The sequence below is a fragment of the Anabrus simplex genome, chromosome 2, assembly GCF_040414725.1.
Source record: "Anabrus simplex isolate iqAnaSimp1 chromosome 2, ASM4041472v1, whole genome shotgun sequence".
In the NCBI taxonomy this organism is placed as follows: domain Eukaryota; kingdom Metazoa; phylum Arthropoda; class Insecta; order Orthoptera; family Tettigoniidae; genus Anabrus; species Anabrus simplex.
In genome coordinates this window covers 1182374951-1182394435 of record NC_090266.1, presented here as the reverse complement: position 1 = coordinate 1182394435, position 19485 = coordinate 1182374951, and the positions used below count along the sequence as shown (strand labels likewise).

Below are 19485 nucleotides of genomic sequence, written 5' to 3'. Positions count from 1 at the left end.
CTTTTCTTTCTTGTTATCTTCTGTTGACCCAAAATCTCAGTCCCAAGGAAGCTATGCGTTTGCTGAGGACCTAGATAGTACTGTTCTAATATATTTAATTTTTCACCCTGTAGAATGTATTGTACCGGGAAATGATTGTGGGGTTTGAGCATGGGAAGGATCTCAGGTAGTGTCCAGTGTTTTTTGGAGCAGGTACAGAGGCGGATAGTATCGCAGGGCGAATAATAGATGCTAATTCTTTTTCTATAAAATTTATTAATAATAGCCACAGATATATCACCCTGCAATTGCAACTCAACTTGGTAGTTAATATTTGCCAAAATGAAGAAGAAAAGATTTATGTTATGATTTTCTTGACATCTGTTCGCTTGAGAATTTCAAAAATAATTATTGTTCTTTTATAGATCATGAATAGCCTACAGTCTTTCTAATTTTAAATGCAAACACACACAAATATTGCCTAGCACCTTGGAAATTGTCAGTTCATCATTTAAGAGGTGCTGACCTACAGTCTTTCTAAATTTTGAAACACAAAATAAACACACACTTCTCATGGAAAGTTTGATAAATTAAATATTTGAACTCTTGCAGTATGTCTTTCAGTTTGTTTAAATTGAAAGAATGAAATGAATAAAGCACTTCAACTAATTAATAATTTAGAAAGGAATTTATAGCAAAATATGAACTTTTTAACTGACTATGAAATTATGAATTAACATCCACACGCAGCACTTGTAAGAACACTGTACTGAACAAAGTGCTTAGTAAAAAGTCAGTCAGTTGTGATTACTCACTCAGATTGCGAGAAGATCTGCTTACACATGTTGGGAGTTGTGCTGTACGGTGTCTGGAACATTCTGCGGAGTGCAGACGAAGACTCGAACTCAGCACCGGCGATGTTCAGTGAAGATACCACGTTTATCTCCCTCTTCGACGTCCCTCGATGGGTACCATGACTGAAGAAACCATGTAAATCCCTCGTTGGAAGCAACGTTTAATGTAGCAGGATCTCGTAGCACTTTTGCCAAGATTTCCGTTGTTCGTGGAAGTAATGTCGGAACACAGAAAGTTCAATTGGCACTATTGAGAATATTACGGATGTTAATATCACACACCGTCGTAATGCACAGTTCTATTTTTACACTGATTTTACGGCGTTAAATTAACATTCGCAGTCCATGCTGCAGAAAACACAGTTTTTATATACACAGTTCATAAGCACTTGAAAACGTAATCTATCACAGTTTCTATCACAGTCTCTGAACAAATATTATTAAAAGATTAAGGTGGTTTTATGGTTATATTCACACCACACTAGTCCGTACTATTTAATATTATTGAAAAATGTCCTTAATGTTCACTGGATTTCTCACCGTAGTGATCGAAAGATCGAGAATGTGCACAATGAAAATAGTTAATCTTTGCCCTGATCTGGGACGAATGTAGAATAAATACAGTCTCACACAGTTCACTGTAAGGGAAATATGTCTTAGAAGTGGTTTTAAATTATGATTTCAGTTTACCACACGCAATGATTTATGATATTAACACAGTTTAGAATTATGTGGAACTTGTACAGTTCACGGTGTCGTATTTTAGTCAGTGAAATATGAGATACTTCTATTCTTACTTCCTATTATAGCTTCACCTTTATAACAAATTTGCAAGTATTCTATCACCTTGAAAAATGTTCAGAATCTTGCAGTCGTCACGGCGCGGCAGAAACTTTACGTACGGTTTGACGTCCTTTTACTATGACAACAGCGTTTGAGTACGGCCACTATTATATCCTCGCGAATCGCGATGGAGCATACTTTCTACACACACCGTGCACACATGACTGTACATGGGACTGCACTGACGGGGACTGCACTGGCTATGGCCTTGGCCCAGTGGCCTAGATATACACGTCAGGCGGGCGGCGCTTGGAATCGGGTGATGAGGGGCGAGTATTTCTCCCAAACTTTAAATTGTCACATCTTAGAAACCACTGGACGGATTGATTTCAAATTTGCAAGGTTTTACTTCCAGAACATTAGCTATAATTCAGTGTTGGTCTCGTGTTAATCGGTCCAGGCGTTAAAAAGTTCGTAAAAATACAATCGAGAAACTTCGGTAGGGAAAGTAAGCTGCAAGCGGCGATGACGTCACTTGACCTTGCTTGACTTGCTTTCTCGCTCGTGTAGTGTAGTAGGTACGAGAACATTCTCTCACACAGCTGTTCACGTATCGGAACTGAATTGTATGCTAGAAAATAAAATTTGTAATTTATATGTGCCAGGGCCTATGCCTTCCTGGTACAGTATTGTTGGCTTATTTCAGTAATACCACCAAAAGCCTAACATTGTTAACCCTTAATTACTCGTATTGGGTCGCGGAGACCCAAGTGAATTTCCTTTTATCAGTTTTCTTTGATATATGTTAATACAAATCTGCTGTTTAGTTATTTGTCATATCTGCTATTGTTATGAGATTTGACCCGACGCGTGCACACTTGACGAGAAGATATATGTAGAAATGACTAGAAAATTAGTGAGTGGATAAACACATTTCTTATTTTGTGTGTGTTATGTTATGGTGCGGCTACATGGTTTAATTTGTTAGCATGCTGACCTTTAGTTCGAGTTCCTAGATTTGATTCTCGCCTAGGTTGGAGATTTTGACTTTCATTGATTATTTCCTCTAGCTCAGGACTGGGAGTTTGTGCCCTCTTCAACATTAGATTTCATTGCATAAGTGGCTGGTCGCCCATGGGCGTCAAATCGAACTACTTGCCCAGACCTCTCCAGAAACCACACACCATTTTAATATACGTATAATGTTCTGTAATAGTCGTTAGTGTGGTGTGTAGTGTGCATATTAAGACGAACACAAACATCCAGTCTCCGATCGAGAGAAATCAACCGTGCAAAGTGAACATCATCGGCCCGGCCAAGAATTGAATGCAGGGTTCATTGAAACAAATGTCACTATGACGATCATTTAGTTAAGGATCAGGATTAATAATTAATACTTTTTCATTTGCAACTGTGGGTCAGAAAACTCGACTCAAGTGTTTATGTACCTCTGTGTCACACGAGTAGTCAAGGATTAATTTATAGGTCTGTGTATTTGTAAGACCCATAATCTATATTTACATACTTATATACATACATATTCATTATAGTGTGTCATGCAGTTCAACATTCAGTCTGCATACCTTTATGAATTTCCTGACTGCTGTCACAATCCTCTATTTGTAGCTAGTTCTGTGGCCTCATTTAGTTCTATACCTCTTATCTTTAAAATGTTAGAAATGGAGTCTAACCATCATTGTTTTGGTCTCCCTCTACTTCTCTCACCCTCCATAACAGAGTCCATTATTCTCCTATGTAACCTATCCTCCTCCATTAGCCTCACATGACTCCACCACCAAAGCCCGTTTATGTGTACAGCTTCGAGTTCATTCCTAACGTAACCTTTATCTCCTTATTCTGAGTACCCTCCTGCCATTGTTCCCACCTGTTTGTACCAGCAATTATTCATGCTTCTTTCATTTCTGTTACTTCTAACTTATGAATAAGATAACCTAAGTGCACCCAGCTTTCACTCCCATAAAGCAAAGTTGGTCTGGAAACAGGCTGATGTAAAGATAGTTTCATTCTGGAACTGACTTCCTTCTTACAAAATACTGTTGATCACAACTGTGTGCTCACTGCATTAGCTTTGCTGCATTTTGATTCCTTTACTAACATCTGGAGAGAACACACATCCTAAATACTTGAAATTATCTACCTGTTCCAGTTTTGTATCCCCAATCTGACATTGAATTCTCTTGGAGTTCTTACCAACTGACATCGATTTAATCTTGGAAAAGCTAATTTTCATACCGTACTCATTGCACCTATTTTGAAGTTCCAAGATATTAGACTGCAGGCTTTCGGCACAATCTGCCATTAAGACCAAGTCATCAGCATAGGCCAAACTCTTTGGTACATTTTCACCTAACTGAATCCCTCCATGTCCCATAATAACTTTCATTAGATGATCCATGTGAAATATGAACGACAAACGTGAAAGATTACAGCCTTATCTAACTCCCTTAAATATGTTGAGCCATGAACTCATTCTACCATCAATTCCCACTGCAGCCCAATTGTCAACATAAATGCCTTTGATTGATTTTAATAACGTACTCTTAATCCCATAGTCCCCCCAGTACGGCGAACATCTTTTCCCTCGATACTCTGTCATATGCCTTCTCTAGGTCTATGAAACACAAACATAATTGTCTATTCCTCTTGTAGCATTTTTCAATTACCTGGCGCACACTGAAAATCTGATCCTTGACAGCCCTTCTGTGGTCTGAAACCATACCGATTTTGATCCAACTTACTTTCAACCACTGATCACACCCTTTGTTCCAAAATGCCAGTAAAAAACTTGTCTGGTGTACAGATTAATAAGATACCTCGATAGTTGTTGCAACCGTTCCTGTTCCCTTGCTTAGAGATACAGTAGGTGCAGTTACTGCCTTTGTCCAATCACAAGGTACTGTACCTTACTAACACTCCTTGCTAGTTTAATTACTCTATGACACCATTTCATCCCTGCCTTCCAGCTGTATTTCATCTATTCCTGCTGCTTTATGACAATGGGATTTATTTACCATGCTCTCCACTTCCTAAAGTGTAATTTCACCAACATCATTCTCCACCTGTCCATGAGCTTGGTTGTTTGCGACGTCTACAGAAAGATTTCCTTTTACATTGACAAGATTTTCAAAATATATCTTCCTTCTGTTGAGTAAATCCCTGGGATCTGTTATGAGTTCACCTGATGTACTCAAAACATTATTCATTTCCTTTTTCCCTCCGTTTCTAGGATTCTTTATCCAGAAAGGTTTGCCTGCTGCTTGATCTAGCCATTCCATGTTATTACCAACATCTTCCAAAGACTTCTTGGATTCAACAACTGTTTGTTTTGTTCTGTTCCTTTCATCTCCTTGTCTGCATTGGTCCTTGTTTGGAGCCATTTCTGATATGGCTTCTTTTTACGCTTACAAGCTGTACTCACTTCATCATTCCACCCATATGTTTGCTTTTTCCCATCTTTACACACAGTTGTTCCTAGGCATTCCCTTGCTGTTTCTAATACAGCATCCCTGTATGCCACCCATTCTCTTTCTATATCCTGAAGCTGCTTACCGTTCATTGCTCGGAACTTTTTGCCAATCATATCCATGTACTTCTAAATTCCTCATCCTGCAGATTTTCTACCCTTATTCGTCTGCAGACAGATTTCACTTTCTCTATCCTAGGCCTAGAGATACTTAGTTCACTGCAGATCAGATTGTGGTCGATATCATTGATCAATTATGGATCTGCTGCTCGTATCCTTCCATGAGCAGCGGTGAATAGCCTTGTGCTTGAAGAATTTATTGGTAACTGCTAATCCCATTCTAGCACAGAAGTCCAGTAAATTCTTTCCATTCCTATTTCTTCCATATCTTCCCCACATTTTCCAGTCACCCTTTCGAACCTTCAGTTCTATTTCCAACTCCCGTTTTGTATTGAAATCTCTCGCTGGCACTATCCTATCCTTGCAGTTGACCCTGACTACAATGTCACTCAATGCTTCATAAAACTAGTCAACTTCATTCTCATCTTCATTATCACGGAGATCATTCTAGTCCTAATTTCTCTAACTGCCAAATCCACCCACATAATTCACGTGCATAATAGAAACTCTGTTCCATGCAATGGTATTCCTGATGAGCAGTCCTACCCCACACTCTGCCCTTTTCTTTTTAGCACTCATTAATTACACATTATCTCCTCTCTCTTCCTCTTTATCTCCCCTTACTCGGATATCATTAACTCCTAAGAAATCCAAATGCATCCTCTTTGCTGACTCAGCCAGTTCTATTTTCTTTCTTCCATAAGACCCATTAATATTGATACTCCCTGTCGAATTCCACTTTATTCGCAAGTTGTTTGCAAGGAGTCCCTCGCCTGTTAAATGGCAGTGGGACTCCTTTACTCCTATAGGTCCGAGATATGTTTAAAACATCCTGAGCGTGCTTCGTGAAACTTTTATGGAGGAGGATGCTACCCTTACTTACACATAGTTCCAGTGAGGATCTCTCCCCTAATAGGTTAGGGACCTCCAGTGGATTGTTTAGTCCTAGCCGTTTGAGCACAAGGACGGCCATGACTCAAAATATGTCCTAGATGCCCACTTCCATTCCACAGCAACTGGTATCCGTACTCTCAGGCGACTCAGCCATTGCCCATGGTTCACGAACCAGGACGTGACTGCAGTAGCCCACACCACAAACCATTACTCTATATTTTCATAGTAAAAAATGTTAAGCGTGCAAAACCAACAACGGAGAATTTACAAGAAGACTACTTGTTGATGAAATGAGAAACAAATGTCTTAGTACTAGAGCAGTAGTAATAAAAAAAACATAATTGCTGTAATGTGCACTTGTGGGGAAAACCACTGCTTGTATATTTTTGCACATAAAATAAACCATGGTAAAATATTTAGGGAGAGTTTTAATATTTTCTTGCATTGAACTGGCTGAAATCGCAGAAGTCTCCCATTTCAAATTGTACACTGAGTGGAGGGGAAAAAAATTTCTTTGTAAAAATTGATCCAGAAACAAATGAATACTGACATGCAGATACAACTTCCATTTAGGGAGGTTTTATGAATAAAGAAACAGGTATTAGTCAGTTTTAGAGATAAGAGATCATGAATGCCGCTCTTTGAACTCTTTTTCACCTCTTAAGTGCTAGGTCCCGATTGTATTGCATCTGCGGTCTGTAAAACCATTTTGAAGATTTAATAGCTTTTGCAATAATGGAATGGAAGCTGTTAATAAATGATCAATATATGGTATAAATTTTGTCACATGTTACAAAATTTCCTCAGTTTTTCTTTCTCATTTGGTGAGTAAAAATGCCTCAACTGAGAAAATGCTGCAAGAGCTGTCGCGTCAATCAAAGATGGACGAAGAAGTCCATATGATGCTAATGTGATTGGGGCATCATTTTGAAGCGTCCAGCACATTCTGAAATGATTCTATAAACTAGGTACCTATCAGAGATGACTTGAATCAGGCCATCAGAGTTCTACAACTAGCAGGGGTAACAGGTTCGTGGTCATTCAGGTTTTGCAAGATCACCACATTACTGCAGTCCAGGCCAGAAGTTGTCTTGAATCAGTAATAAGTGGCGCTGTTAGAGGAATGTAAGGCAAAGACTTTGGGAAGCCAATTTGAGGTCAGGAAGACTTGGCAGTGGTGTGCAGCTTACTCCCCAGCATGAGCACTGTGATTAGAACTTGCTCGTCAGTAGTCAGTAGTGCAAATGGACTGGACCAGTGGTGCTCTTCACAGATGAGTTGCTATTATATCGTCAGTCACATGAAGTTAGAGAGGGTATGAAGGACTGGGGAGCGATATTGCCCCTGTAATACCTCCAAGAGGATACCATTTGGAAGTGGCTTCATCTTGGTGTAGGGTGGTATCAGTTTTGAGATGAGTTAAAAGCTTGTTATCATGGATGGAGGTGCTCTGAATGCAGACCAATACATTGAGGTGTTAAAAGAGCTTGTAGTCCCCTTTGTTTAGTTAGTCAGCAAAACCTTCAGACTGATATACGACAACGCATGCCCTCATGTTGCTTGTTGTGTGTCGGAATACAGATGACCCTGAGCTGGTCAAAATATAGCGCAGGCCTCAATCCCATAAGCACCTATGAGATATGCAAGGGGAAAAATGTCCAACGCCGGGCTGAATAGCTCAGACGGTAAAGCGCTGGCCTTCTGAGCCCAACTTGGCTGATTTGATACCAGCTCAGTCCAGTGGTACTTGAAAGTGCTCAAATATATCAGTCTCATGTTGGTAGATTTACTGGTACGTAAAAGAACTCCTTTGGGACAAAATTCCAGCACTTTGCCATCTCTGGAAACTGTCAAAATAGTTAGTAGGACGTAAAACTGTTGTTGTTGTTGTTATTATTATTATTATTATTATTATTATTATTATTATTATTATTATTATTATTATTATTATTATTATTATTATTATTATTAAAATGTCCAGTGTTGAAAGTTTGCCACCCTGAATGAAATGAGGCCATCACTATTGGAGGAGGGGGAGGGTGAACATTTCCAGGAAATGATCCATGACCTTGTTGGTATCTTGCTGCATTGTATGGAGCCTATCATTATTGACAGGGTTGGAAACACATTACTTGTGTGAGAAATATGTTTTGGGCTGATGACCTAGATGTTAGGCCCCTTTAAACAACAATCATCATCAAGCATCAGAAATATGATCAGTGGCATCAAGAGAACGTTCAGTTACAAAATCATTTAAATCGGTGTTCCTGTAATTCTATTCAGTGATATTCAGTGAACATGCAAACATGCAATTTCCTGCAAAATTTCATAAAATATTGTAAAAAGATCTTAACATGACAATGAATATAATGTGCACAGGATGCCATCAATTTCATTTGTTGTGTAATCAATTAAAAAGCATATAAAATAGAAATGAATTACATTTTTAGCTGGTCATTGTAGTGCTATTGAACAGAACTGTTGATATGACATATTTTTATTTTGAGCAAAACAAAAATCTGAAGAAACTATCAAATATTTAACATCGCCAGTTACCTATTTTAGGAACTGATCTCTGCATGATACAGTATTATCAGTTGTCACATTTTCTGACCATGTATACATGTACGCATCATTTGTAGCAACAGGATAGACATCAAAGATTTATGTTCATGAGTTAACATTTATTTTGTATCTCCTATACCTAACACTATACTGGGCAAGTTAGCCATGCGGTTAGGGCCGCGCAGCTGTGAGCTTGCATCCTGGAGATAGCGGGTCGAACTGCACTGTTGGCAGCCCTGAAGATGATTTTCCGTGGTTTCCCATTTTCACACCGGCTAAATGCTGGGGCTGTATCTTAATTAAGGCCATGGCTGCTTCCTTCCCACTCCTAGGCCTTTCCTGTCCCATCATCACCATAAGACCTGTCTGTGTCGGTGCGACGTGAAGCAAGTTGTAAAAACAACCAACCACTAACACTATTAAAGGAATGCCATTATCTATTTGAAAATTTTCTTCTATTATCCTGCTAGCTTGGTTAACTATCATTGAAGCCAACACGACTGGAATGACTAAGCAAAAATATTTGTTGCATATCATTTGGTAATAACAGGTTACTTGAAGACTTTGAGAAATAATATTCAGAATATTTGTAAATAATTATAAAAATACTGATCAAAATTTGTTTCACATTTTAAAACGTATGTAAGTAAAAGAGAACCGCCCATTCATGTTTTCTAAACTGCCAAAATGACTGCATCATCTATCAGTCATCCTCCATCAAAAATCTGTTTACCTGACTTTTGCTATTTGCTTTACGTTGCACCGACACAGATAGGTCTTAAGGAGACAATGGGATAGGAAAGGCCTAGAAAGTGGAAGGAAGCGGCCGTGGCCTTAATTAAGGTACAGCCCCAGCATTTGCCTGGTGTGAAAATGGGAAACCACGTAAAACCATCTTCAGGGCTGCCGACAGTGGGGGTCGAACCCACTATCTCCCAATTACTGGATACTGGCCGCACTTACGCGACTGCAGCTATCGAGCTTCGTTTTACCTGACTTAGCATGCTATTTGGTTATTCTGGAAACGTCATACTTTCAATATACTTGTGTGCTTTCATGATGTTGGCCCAACTCACAGATGACATTTCACATTCTTGGCTTTATTCGGGAGATAGTGGGTTTAAACCCCACTCTCGGCAGTCCTGAAGATGATTTTTCGTGGTTTCGCTTTTTCACACCAGGTAAATGCTGAGGCTGTACCTTAATTACGCTTCCTTCCCACTCTTAGCCTTTCCTGTCCCATCATCACCATAAGACCTATCTGTGTCAGTGCAACGTAAAGTAACTTGTAAAAAAAAAAAATTCTTGGCTTTAGATAGCAGCACATAACTTGACTTTTTGAGATTTCATGGTTAGCTTGTCTTTGCGTGCACCCACAATTGTGTATAGCTGCGACATCAGTGTCCCAAGTTCCTAGTTGAAGCAATCTTCTCCAGTCTCACCTTGTTCACATTGGTCATACTCACTCGCTCTGCATTAAGTTAAATGGGCTTCAGTCCTGAATATCTGAATACTGTACTATGTGTAATTCATAAATCTTGAAAATTATGGCATTCAAAGATATCTTATGGACTGATCTTAATTACTCTTTCCCGTAGGTACAGACTTGGTCTAGGAAGATGTACTGCAGCTTGCCAAGTGCTGTACTGTATTCTCGTCGCCACAGTCAATGTACCAGCAAGGAAGGCTGGGAGACAGTATGGTATGGTAGCCCAGAATTAGCTGAGCATTTCGAAAACAAGTCTTGCTACTTCCATACAGTTTCACTTGGAGGCCTTGAAGCTGCCAGACCGAAGTTTGGATGGTCAAACATTATAATTCCCGGTGAGTAAACTCCTCATTCTGCTTCATATTCTATTTCCTCATCACCTCTGAATTTGAAGTGCTGTTTTGAGAAAGGTTTTCTGTGGTTTCCCACTTTCATTTCCAGGCAAATGGCAGGAGAGTTCCTATTCATAGGTCACAGCCAGTGCCTTCCTTCTCCTTACTCAGTTTCATTCACCATCATTTCATCTTCATTACATCCTCAACTGAGGTTGGCATCAGGAAGGGCATCTGGCCATAAAAACACACCATATAAATTCATCTCACCTCATCCCTGACCCTGTGTAAAGAAACGGGACTAAGGTGTAGACATACATACATACATACATACATACATACATACATACATACATACATACATACATACAATTGTTTTAAGAGGCCTAACTTTATAGTCATCAGACCTGCATGTAATAATCCCATATTTGACTAAGATGGCAATAGTCACAGTCAAAATTGTAGTGATATTCTGGAAGATTATGTAAACTTAAAGATACTATTCTGTAGAATAGACAATGTCATTCAACACTAGGCATATACAGTGAAACCTCGATTCTCCGTTTTTCGAGGGACCATGAAAATAAAACGTACAACACGGGAAAACGGAAAATCCGGGAATGAATGAAAACCATCAACAATTTGGCTAAACATCACAAAAATGAAATATGTATAATTATATTCTTACAAAAACTCCTAAACTAAACCAAACCAAACTACAGCCCCAGTGGAACTTTGCCTGCCAAGCGACCGCTGCTCAGCCCGAAGGCCTGCAGATTACGAGGTGCGCTTGGTCAATGCGACGAATCCTCTCGGCCGATATTCCCGGCTCTGTAGATCGGGGTCGCCATCTCACCATTAGATAGCTCCACAATTAAAGGTAATCGCGTAGGCTGAGTGGAGCTGGAACCAGACTTATATCCAGGTAAAATTGCCTGACCTGGTCGCAATCGAACCCGGGCCCTCTGGATGAGAGGCGGGCATGTTAGACCGCGAAACCGCATTAATTACCGGTACGCGAGTTCAAAATCCCGATACTTTATAAATTCAATTTTACAGGGGAATCTTCGTCAGTTTCCCGTGAAAACTTCTTTCAGTTCAGCAACTTTTGATTAGGCTAGCCAAACTCTTCGAAAAATCTAATAACGCCAAGCCAAACGACAATCGACCACAAGTAGTTCTTAATTATCTCATCTAATAAAATAAAGCACATTAGATACAAAAGCACCCAAAATGATGGCGAAATCCTTTAATTTCTTAATCTTTCATTGTAATTTGGTCTCCGGTATACTGTTCGTAGTCAGTTTCTGGAAATCTCGTACCGCGCAAATTAGGCCTACATCGACTTTTAAAGGTTATGTTGAACTCGAAAACACGGTTTCGAATGTAAGTATCGATTCTTAAAAGTTCTTGAATGCATTATATTCAATTCTGCGCGTCACAAATCCAATCAAATAGGAAAGATAAAAGAAATATCAAAACTTCAGAAATTACGGTTATTCGTGACCTTGAGGTCATCTGGAAAGCGCGCTCGCTGCACATGTCAGTACGAGTTGATGATACCAACCATTTAAAACGTAACGTGCGCAAATAAAACGAGTGCGGTTTTTGGTATTTTAACACGAAAACGTAAAATTCCCAGTCTTTCATTAGGACCTAAACAGTAATAGGCAATCCCAAGACCTCCCATAGCTTTCTTTTTTTTTTTTTTAATGTAAGGTGCAACATCTATTTTGGTCTCGCTAACATAATCATGTACGATAATATCAAAAATACTGAATTTGTATTAAGAAGGAGCAGTTTCGATTCCTGCCTGACAGCCCAGTTACTCTGCAGTGCCCTGAGCAAAGTGCCGAAAACCTCTTCGACAGTACGATCGAAAAAATGTAAAAATATAAACATCTAACCCTGGACATAATATGGACGTTTTATAAGTGCGAACATTTGACGAAACTCGTTCCGTCTTCAAGCAGAGGTGTCGAAATCCGCCGTGTCTCCTTGCAATTGTGACCACTCTCTGCTTTATGATTTTCCGAGATTCTCTAAACAATACCACCCGAATGCGACGCTAAGATCGTCCCTTATGCACGTTCACCGCCGATCGCTTTTCCAGTACAGTACTTGCTTTAATTATCGCAGTGACGGGGCGTTAACGCCAAGATCCATAAATATGCCACAGCCGTCCTTTCGTGAGATACAGTTTATTAAAGAACGATTGATCGAGGATTTAGCGTTGATGGGACTGGAATTTCTGGACGGTTGATCCGGGAAATCGTTTCTTCGAGGAACGGATAATGCGGGACTTTTACAATGTGATTTAATTACGATGCTCGCGGGACCACGTAATTTGAACGCATATTCCGGGAAAACGTATTTTCCGGGAACGGATAATCGAGGTTCCACTGTAGTGCTTAGAGGTAAATAATATTTTATCCCCTATTCAATGTAAACTTTTGGTTTTGACCACATGGTTCTAGCATAAGAAGTTTGACTTTCAAAGAAGTAGTGTAGGATGGTTATACAGAATTCGTACAGTGCATACATACACCCTTAAGATAAAAAAAAAAAAAAAAAATATATATATATATAGTTTCACCGGTAATGCCAGTGATTCAAATTTCGCACCCAACTTTGCATAATTCGCCACCAGCCCATGCCCATATCTTGGCTGTTAGCTGGTTATATAAGGGCATGCAGTGGTACGGGCTTGTCACTGTTACTCATGGATAAGCTGTAGCTGTATCCTTTTAACTTTATTATGCCTTGGCGGAAGGTTTGCAGGCAGTGTGAGCAGCTGAATAATTCGAGAGGGGTCACATTGTAGGCCTTGGTGAAGCTGCCTGGTCATTGCTCAGCATATCAATTGTGCTCATGTTACCATAGCAAGATGTTGGAACCAGTGGGTACAAGAAAGCACTTTCCATTGATGGGAAGGTTCCGGAATACCTAGAGAAAAGCACGCTGAGATAGGATTCAAGGCTCCTCCACCAGGCTCGGAGTGAATCATCAACAACACTTTTGGCCATCCAGCGAGTCTCGGTATCCTCCATGACTAGCCCTGTCTTCTTGCACCTTTGGCAGACAGCTGCATGATGAAGTAGTATGTTCACACCAAAATTTACGATGACTCATGCTGTGCGAGTGACAGAGGGGGGGGCACTACTTATTGATGTATAGCTATATGCCATATATACATGAAAATTATGTGCATATTTTTTCTGGAATTTTGCGAAAACAAATATGGGTGCACGCATTATTTAAAATAAGTTTGGTACTGTTTCACTTCAAACAGTGCATTCCGTTATTCTACAGCATAGTCTTGCCTTGGTCTGTGTGGCGTTGGTAGCACGTTAGAAGTTGGGTGTGAACCATATATTAAGTATAAGTTTTCATAATCTCTCTTTCATAGCTAAAGATAAACTTAGGGTTATTGAAGATGCAGAGAACATTAGAAAACATGCAGCAGGAAGAAAGAACAATGTTGGAAAAAGTTGTACTTGCGTCTGAGAGAACTAAATAATAATCACTGAGCATCTCGCACAACATGTTTCTGTACAGCCAATACCAGATAGCACTCATTACATATAGAGTGCGCACAAAGTCCATATACCCCTACTCTCTATTTATTTATTTATTTATTTATTTATTTATTTATTTATTTATTTATTTATTTCTATTGTCAGATACCCATTGTTATCTACTTCGATTGTTGATGGCAGTTGGCGCCAAGATATTAAAAGAATGGCTGATACAAGTGATTATACGATTGAGGAAAGTTTGCTGGCCGCTGTGTGGATTCAGGAGCGTAAAATTAGTGGCAAATCAATTAAAAATGTGAGGCACGATTTTGTTGCGGAGTTTGTGAGAGCAGGACCAACAAAGAAGCTTTTTTAATGGGCAGTGTTCGCGATGCACTTTGTGATGTACTGAGAAGTCGAAGACCATCCACCAGACTTGAACTTTGTGCTGACATGGAAAAACCTATTGAACAATCTCTGGGCAAATCTATACGGAAACATGAGTCACCCCATGGCACTACAGCCCTTGAAGGGCCTTGGCCTACCAAGCGACCACTGCTCAGCCCAAAGGCCTGCAGATTATGAGGTGTCGTGTGGTCAGTATGACAAATCCTCTCGGCCGTTATTATTGGCTTTCGAGACCGGGGCCGCTATCTCACTGTCAGATAGCTCCACAATTCTAATCACGTAGGCTGAGTGGACTTCGAACCAGCCCTCAGGTCCAGGTAAAAATCCCTGACCTGGCTGGGAATCGAACCCGGGGCCTCCGGGTAAAACATGAGTCAGAGTTGGGGATACCGGAATCAACCATGAGGAAGAACATCAAAGTGGATCTGAAAATGAGGTGTTGGCATCCATTGAGTTTCAGTAAATTTTCAGATGATAATTTAGTGAGACATGTTGACGTAAAGCACAAATTAAAAACTTATTAAAATAAGCCCATAAGATAAAAAAATGGTTGATGCTGCAACAATCCCAAATAGTGGCTCAGAAGGCAGAAGTCTTGTTCACTGACGAATGTGTGATTTATCGCAGCTCCCATAGTCTCAATGTTTACTTTTAGGGAAAAGAAAATCCACTTTTTTTTTTTTTCCGAGAAATCGAGTGAAACCCACTTCACGTCGTGATCTGGGCCGGAATGACACAAACGCATCTTTTTTTCCCATATTTTTTTGATCGTTCTATTAATCTGTACAGTTACCTCCAGATGATTGACTGGCTCATCCCACAGCTGCAAAATGCAGGAGTCTTAAATGTTGTTTGGTTTCAACATGATGGGCGCCGGCTAACTTCACAGTGGCTGTTTGACAATGTCTGAACGCAGTCTTTGAGAATCGCTGAATCGGTTCAGGATCGGACTATAATGCAACTCCTCTTCCATGGCCACCAAGGAGCCCTGATCTAACAACACCCGATAACGCACTCTGGTGTTACATCAAGGAACAGGCAAGGAAGCAGCGTTATGTTGGAATTGATGATCTGAAAAATGCGGTGTACAAAGTTTCCAGACAGTGACTCCAAGGATGTTGCTTAATATGAGCATCAGAACATGGTGGCGTATTCAGCTGTGCAAAGACCATGAAGGGACACATATGGATGTTTTAGATTCCTAGGATGTAAGATGTAAGTAGAAATAAATAAATAATGAGTATATTGTCGTTACTGGGACAAAACCTCCTATGTGATAATATTTTTGGAGATATACTGACCCTCAGCACATACATCATGAAGAGCGAGAATGCCTTGACAATATTCACACAATATTGCACCTTAGATGACAGAACCTTACCAGCCAAAGTTCTAAGCCAAAATATTTAACATAGGAGGTTTTGTCCCGGCAGCGGCCTTATGAACTTTAAATCATGTCATTTTGAGTTTAATTTAATATAGGGGTATACGGACATTGTGCGCACCCTGCACAACACATGGCTAAAACTAGCCAATTAAAAATATCAGGGGAAGGTAAGCAAACCTCATGACAATCCTGATTACCAGGTTGCCTACTCAACAGCATGTGAAGATAATGCGTTTCTTAACTTTTAAAGTGCGGTTGGGTCATTACTGGGACGTTAGTTAATTTTTTGTATATATCATTCTTCTGATTTTATTTGGGCTTTTGAATTTTTATGACTTTTCATCAATAACTGTAATAAACATCCACACATAATTTTATATTTTTGGGGACAACCCATTAAGAGAAAATGTACATATACCTAGAACTGCAGCTGGGTTTGCAAAACTTTGCGTTTTTATGTTTCTTTTGTTTCTTCCTGCCTTCTCAACAATCCCACTGTGTCACAACTGAGCAACTATGCACGCCAGCTGTGCAGGAGGAGAACTCTTATATTGATTACATTATTTGTGTTCGAAGAAGCTGTGTGTTGTCACAAAAACTTCCTCATTGCTTGGTGAAATATAGTATCAATGTGGAACTTTTCTAGCAAATTGTAGTAGTGATAAAGGTGTTGATTATGGCTGTGCATCGACTAATGAAAGAGCAAGATAATTGACACCCTAAATGGCTTTTCGGAATATGAATCAGAGGCTGAGCGTTTGAATGTAATGTCTGATGAAGAAATACATCAGCTTTCAGATATTGCCACCTATTCTGAAATTTTACATTCAGATGGTATTACCTACCTGGGTATTTGGTGTAGTGAATGATGTCATAATTGGAAGACATGCACACCATAATGTGTTCAAAGATCGCCATGGCCCCACTCCACATGCAAAACGCTATATGAATGAGAGTTGCATCAGTGCTTGGCAATTGATTATCATTGACAAGGTGCTGAAACATATTGTGGCATGCACTGAGACGCTTTGAAACTGGAACATTGAACTGGACCATTTTTAAGTATTCTGTACATCTGTGGTGCCATAGGAGCGAAGAACTTCGAACTGGATCGGCTACGGTCAGTGAAGTTCGGTGTTCCTTATGTAAAGACAATGATGGCTCGTGACAGATTCAGGGAAATGATGCGATTTTTGAGATTTGATGTTAAATCTACAAGATCCGAAAAGATAAAATAAAATAGGTTTGATTTGATATTTAATTGCAAAATAATAGTGCCATGTATAACTAGTGACGAGCAATTCTTTTCTTCTAAATATCACTGCAGATCTACACAGTTCAAGGCCTCAAAATCAGATAAATACAGACAGAAGTATGTTGTGAGTACTTTTCTTTATCTTGGAAGAGATTAAACTAGACCCAATGGTGAGACTTTTGTGACTTTGTTGTAAAGAAACTGATGGGACGTTACATATACAAAGGAAGAAATACCACATGTGACAGAATCTTTACCTCCTTGTCTCTCGGTGAAACCTTCAAACCCATTTTTAACTACCCTTGTCAGTATTATGAATAGAGCTCGTACAGAAGTACCAATCTTTGTCATAAAGAGACAAAGGAAAAGTTGTATAACACAGCATTGCTGAAGACCAATAATGCTACAATAACAATCTATGAACAAAAATGTTCTAGTTCCGAGTACTATGCATCCAAATGTTCAAGTTGAGGCTGATGAAAAGAAGAAACCAGACACTGTAACGTTTTATAATGGATCGAAATATGGAGTTGATGTGGTTGGTAAAATGTCCTGGATTTGGCAGGAATAATTTCATGGGTGGTGTACAGTGCACTAAATGAGACTAAACTTAAGCTCATTCTGCAACCGGGAGAGGAACTAGCTGAAACTTATGCAGCAGGTAGGGCGGTAAACATTAGCCTACATCCTTCCTGACAGACATGAGAAGTGCACTCGTTTTGAAGTAAAGACTAACTGGACTGGGAACAACTCATTTATGAAGTGTCATGCCTGCAGAAAAACTTTTTATAGCAAATGCACAGCCAAAGAATACTACATATGCTCCTTATGTCATGGTATGGACTGTAAAGTTAGCAATGCATGTTTGAAATTTGTACTGTACTTCATGCTGAGTTTTTCAATTTCTGTTTAATGCTAAATAAATGGGTTATAATTCTCAAGAATTTAGTGATCAGTAATTCCATTCCTTAATCGAAAGTCACATAAAAGGAAGATGGGTCATAAGTGACCCATCTACAGTTCTAGGGCGAGCCAAACTGTCCTGGTTCTAATGTTAAAACATTTATATTTTACAGTATTTAGCTTTGGAGTACATCATTATGCAGAATTAATTTCTTGTATATAAAATACAAATTAAAGTCAATTTTCCTTTCTTTTTTAAATTCCCTCCTAAAATTAGGGTACGAGGATTATTCGATGGCTCATATTCTTTGTATATATACAGTATATTATAACTGTCAACACACATTGAGATTATAATAATTTATTACCACTGGAACCATGTGCCTTCGTCCAACAGTTTACCCCATTTTGACCCTTTGTGAATGCATTTATTTTTTTTTATTTTTTTTTCCTGGAGTGTACTGTTGATCGAGGAAAGAATGAGTGCCACTCTTGATAAACATTTTGGCCAAGACCCAACGGTGGGTTTACATAAGAACCTTTACAGCTGTGTCAAGGTTTATAAGTATGTATTACAAGGTTACTCTGCTCATGTCTTTGAGCATGAGAACTAAACAAGAGAGAAAGAATATGCCTTAAGACTTAACTTCAGTCTCTGCAAATTAGAAACAAATGGGAATACATCAGAAAAAATGAGTCAGGGAATTGCTTCTTAGCTGTACAGGTAGGAGGTATTGGGTTGAACTGATAGCGTGGCAATCGGGAGATAGGAGGTTTGAATCCTCCTAGTGAGCTGTTTATTCCCTTCCAGTGTTATTACGTTGATTCCCCATTGCTAGGAGAGACATGGACATTCTATACACAGATAGTATCATATTTATTAAGAGTATTGTTTACTCATTCCTTGGAGTTTTTTTTCCTTTCACTCTAGGACTAATCAAGATAGAAAATAATAGTGTACAGTAAAACCTTGGATTGCAAGCAACTTGGTCTGTGAGTGTTTTGTAAGATGAGCAAAAGTTTTAAATGAATTTGAACTTTACAAACCATGCAAGGTTTTGCACTATGTGAATCAATCAATCACTACTGATCTGCATTTAGGGCAGTTGCCCAGGTGGCAGATTCCCTACTGTTGTTTTCCTAGCCTTTTCTTGAATGATTGCAAAGAAAAGGGAAATTTATTGAACATCTCCCTTGGTAAGTTATTCCAGTGCCTAACTCCCCTCCTTATAAATGAATATTTGCCCCAATTTGTCCTCTTGAATTCCAACTTTATCTTCATATTGTGATCTTTCCTACTTTTAAAGACACCATCCAAATTTATTCATCTACTGATGTCCTCCCATGCCATCTCTCCACTGACAGCTTGGAACATACCACTTAGTTGAGCAGCTCGTCTCCTTACTTCCAAGTCTTCCCAGCCCAAACTTTGCAACATTTTTGTAACGCTACTCTTTTGTCGGAAATCGCCCAGAACAAATCGAGCTGCTTTTCTTTGGATTTTTTCCAGTTCC

At 39.3% G+C, this 19485-nt stretch overlaps 1 protein-coding gene across 1 annotated transcript in view; it reads left to right on the top strand.

The window, feature by feature from the left end:
* Positions 1 to 19485, top strand: part of LOC136863826 (chromatin-remodeling ATPase INO80) — a 396793-nt gene that overhangs the window by 229189 nt on the left and 148119 nt on the right. Inside the window, exon 26 of the mRNA XM_068226103.1 lies at positions 10278 to 10503. Within this exon, the coding sequence (XP_068082204.1) occupies positions 10278 to 10503 (226 nt within the window). The remainder of the gene's footprint in view (positions 1 to 10277; positions 10504 to 19485) is intronic.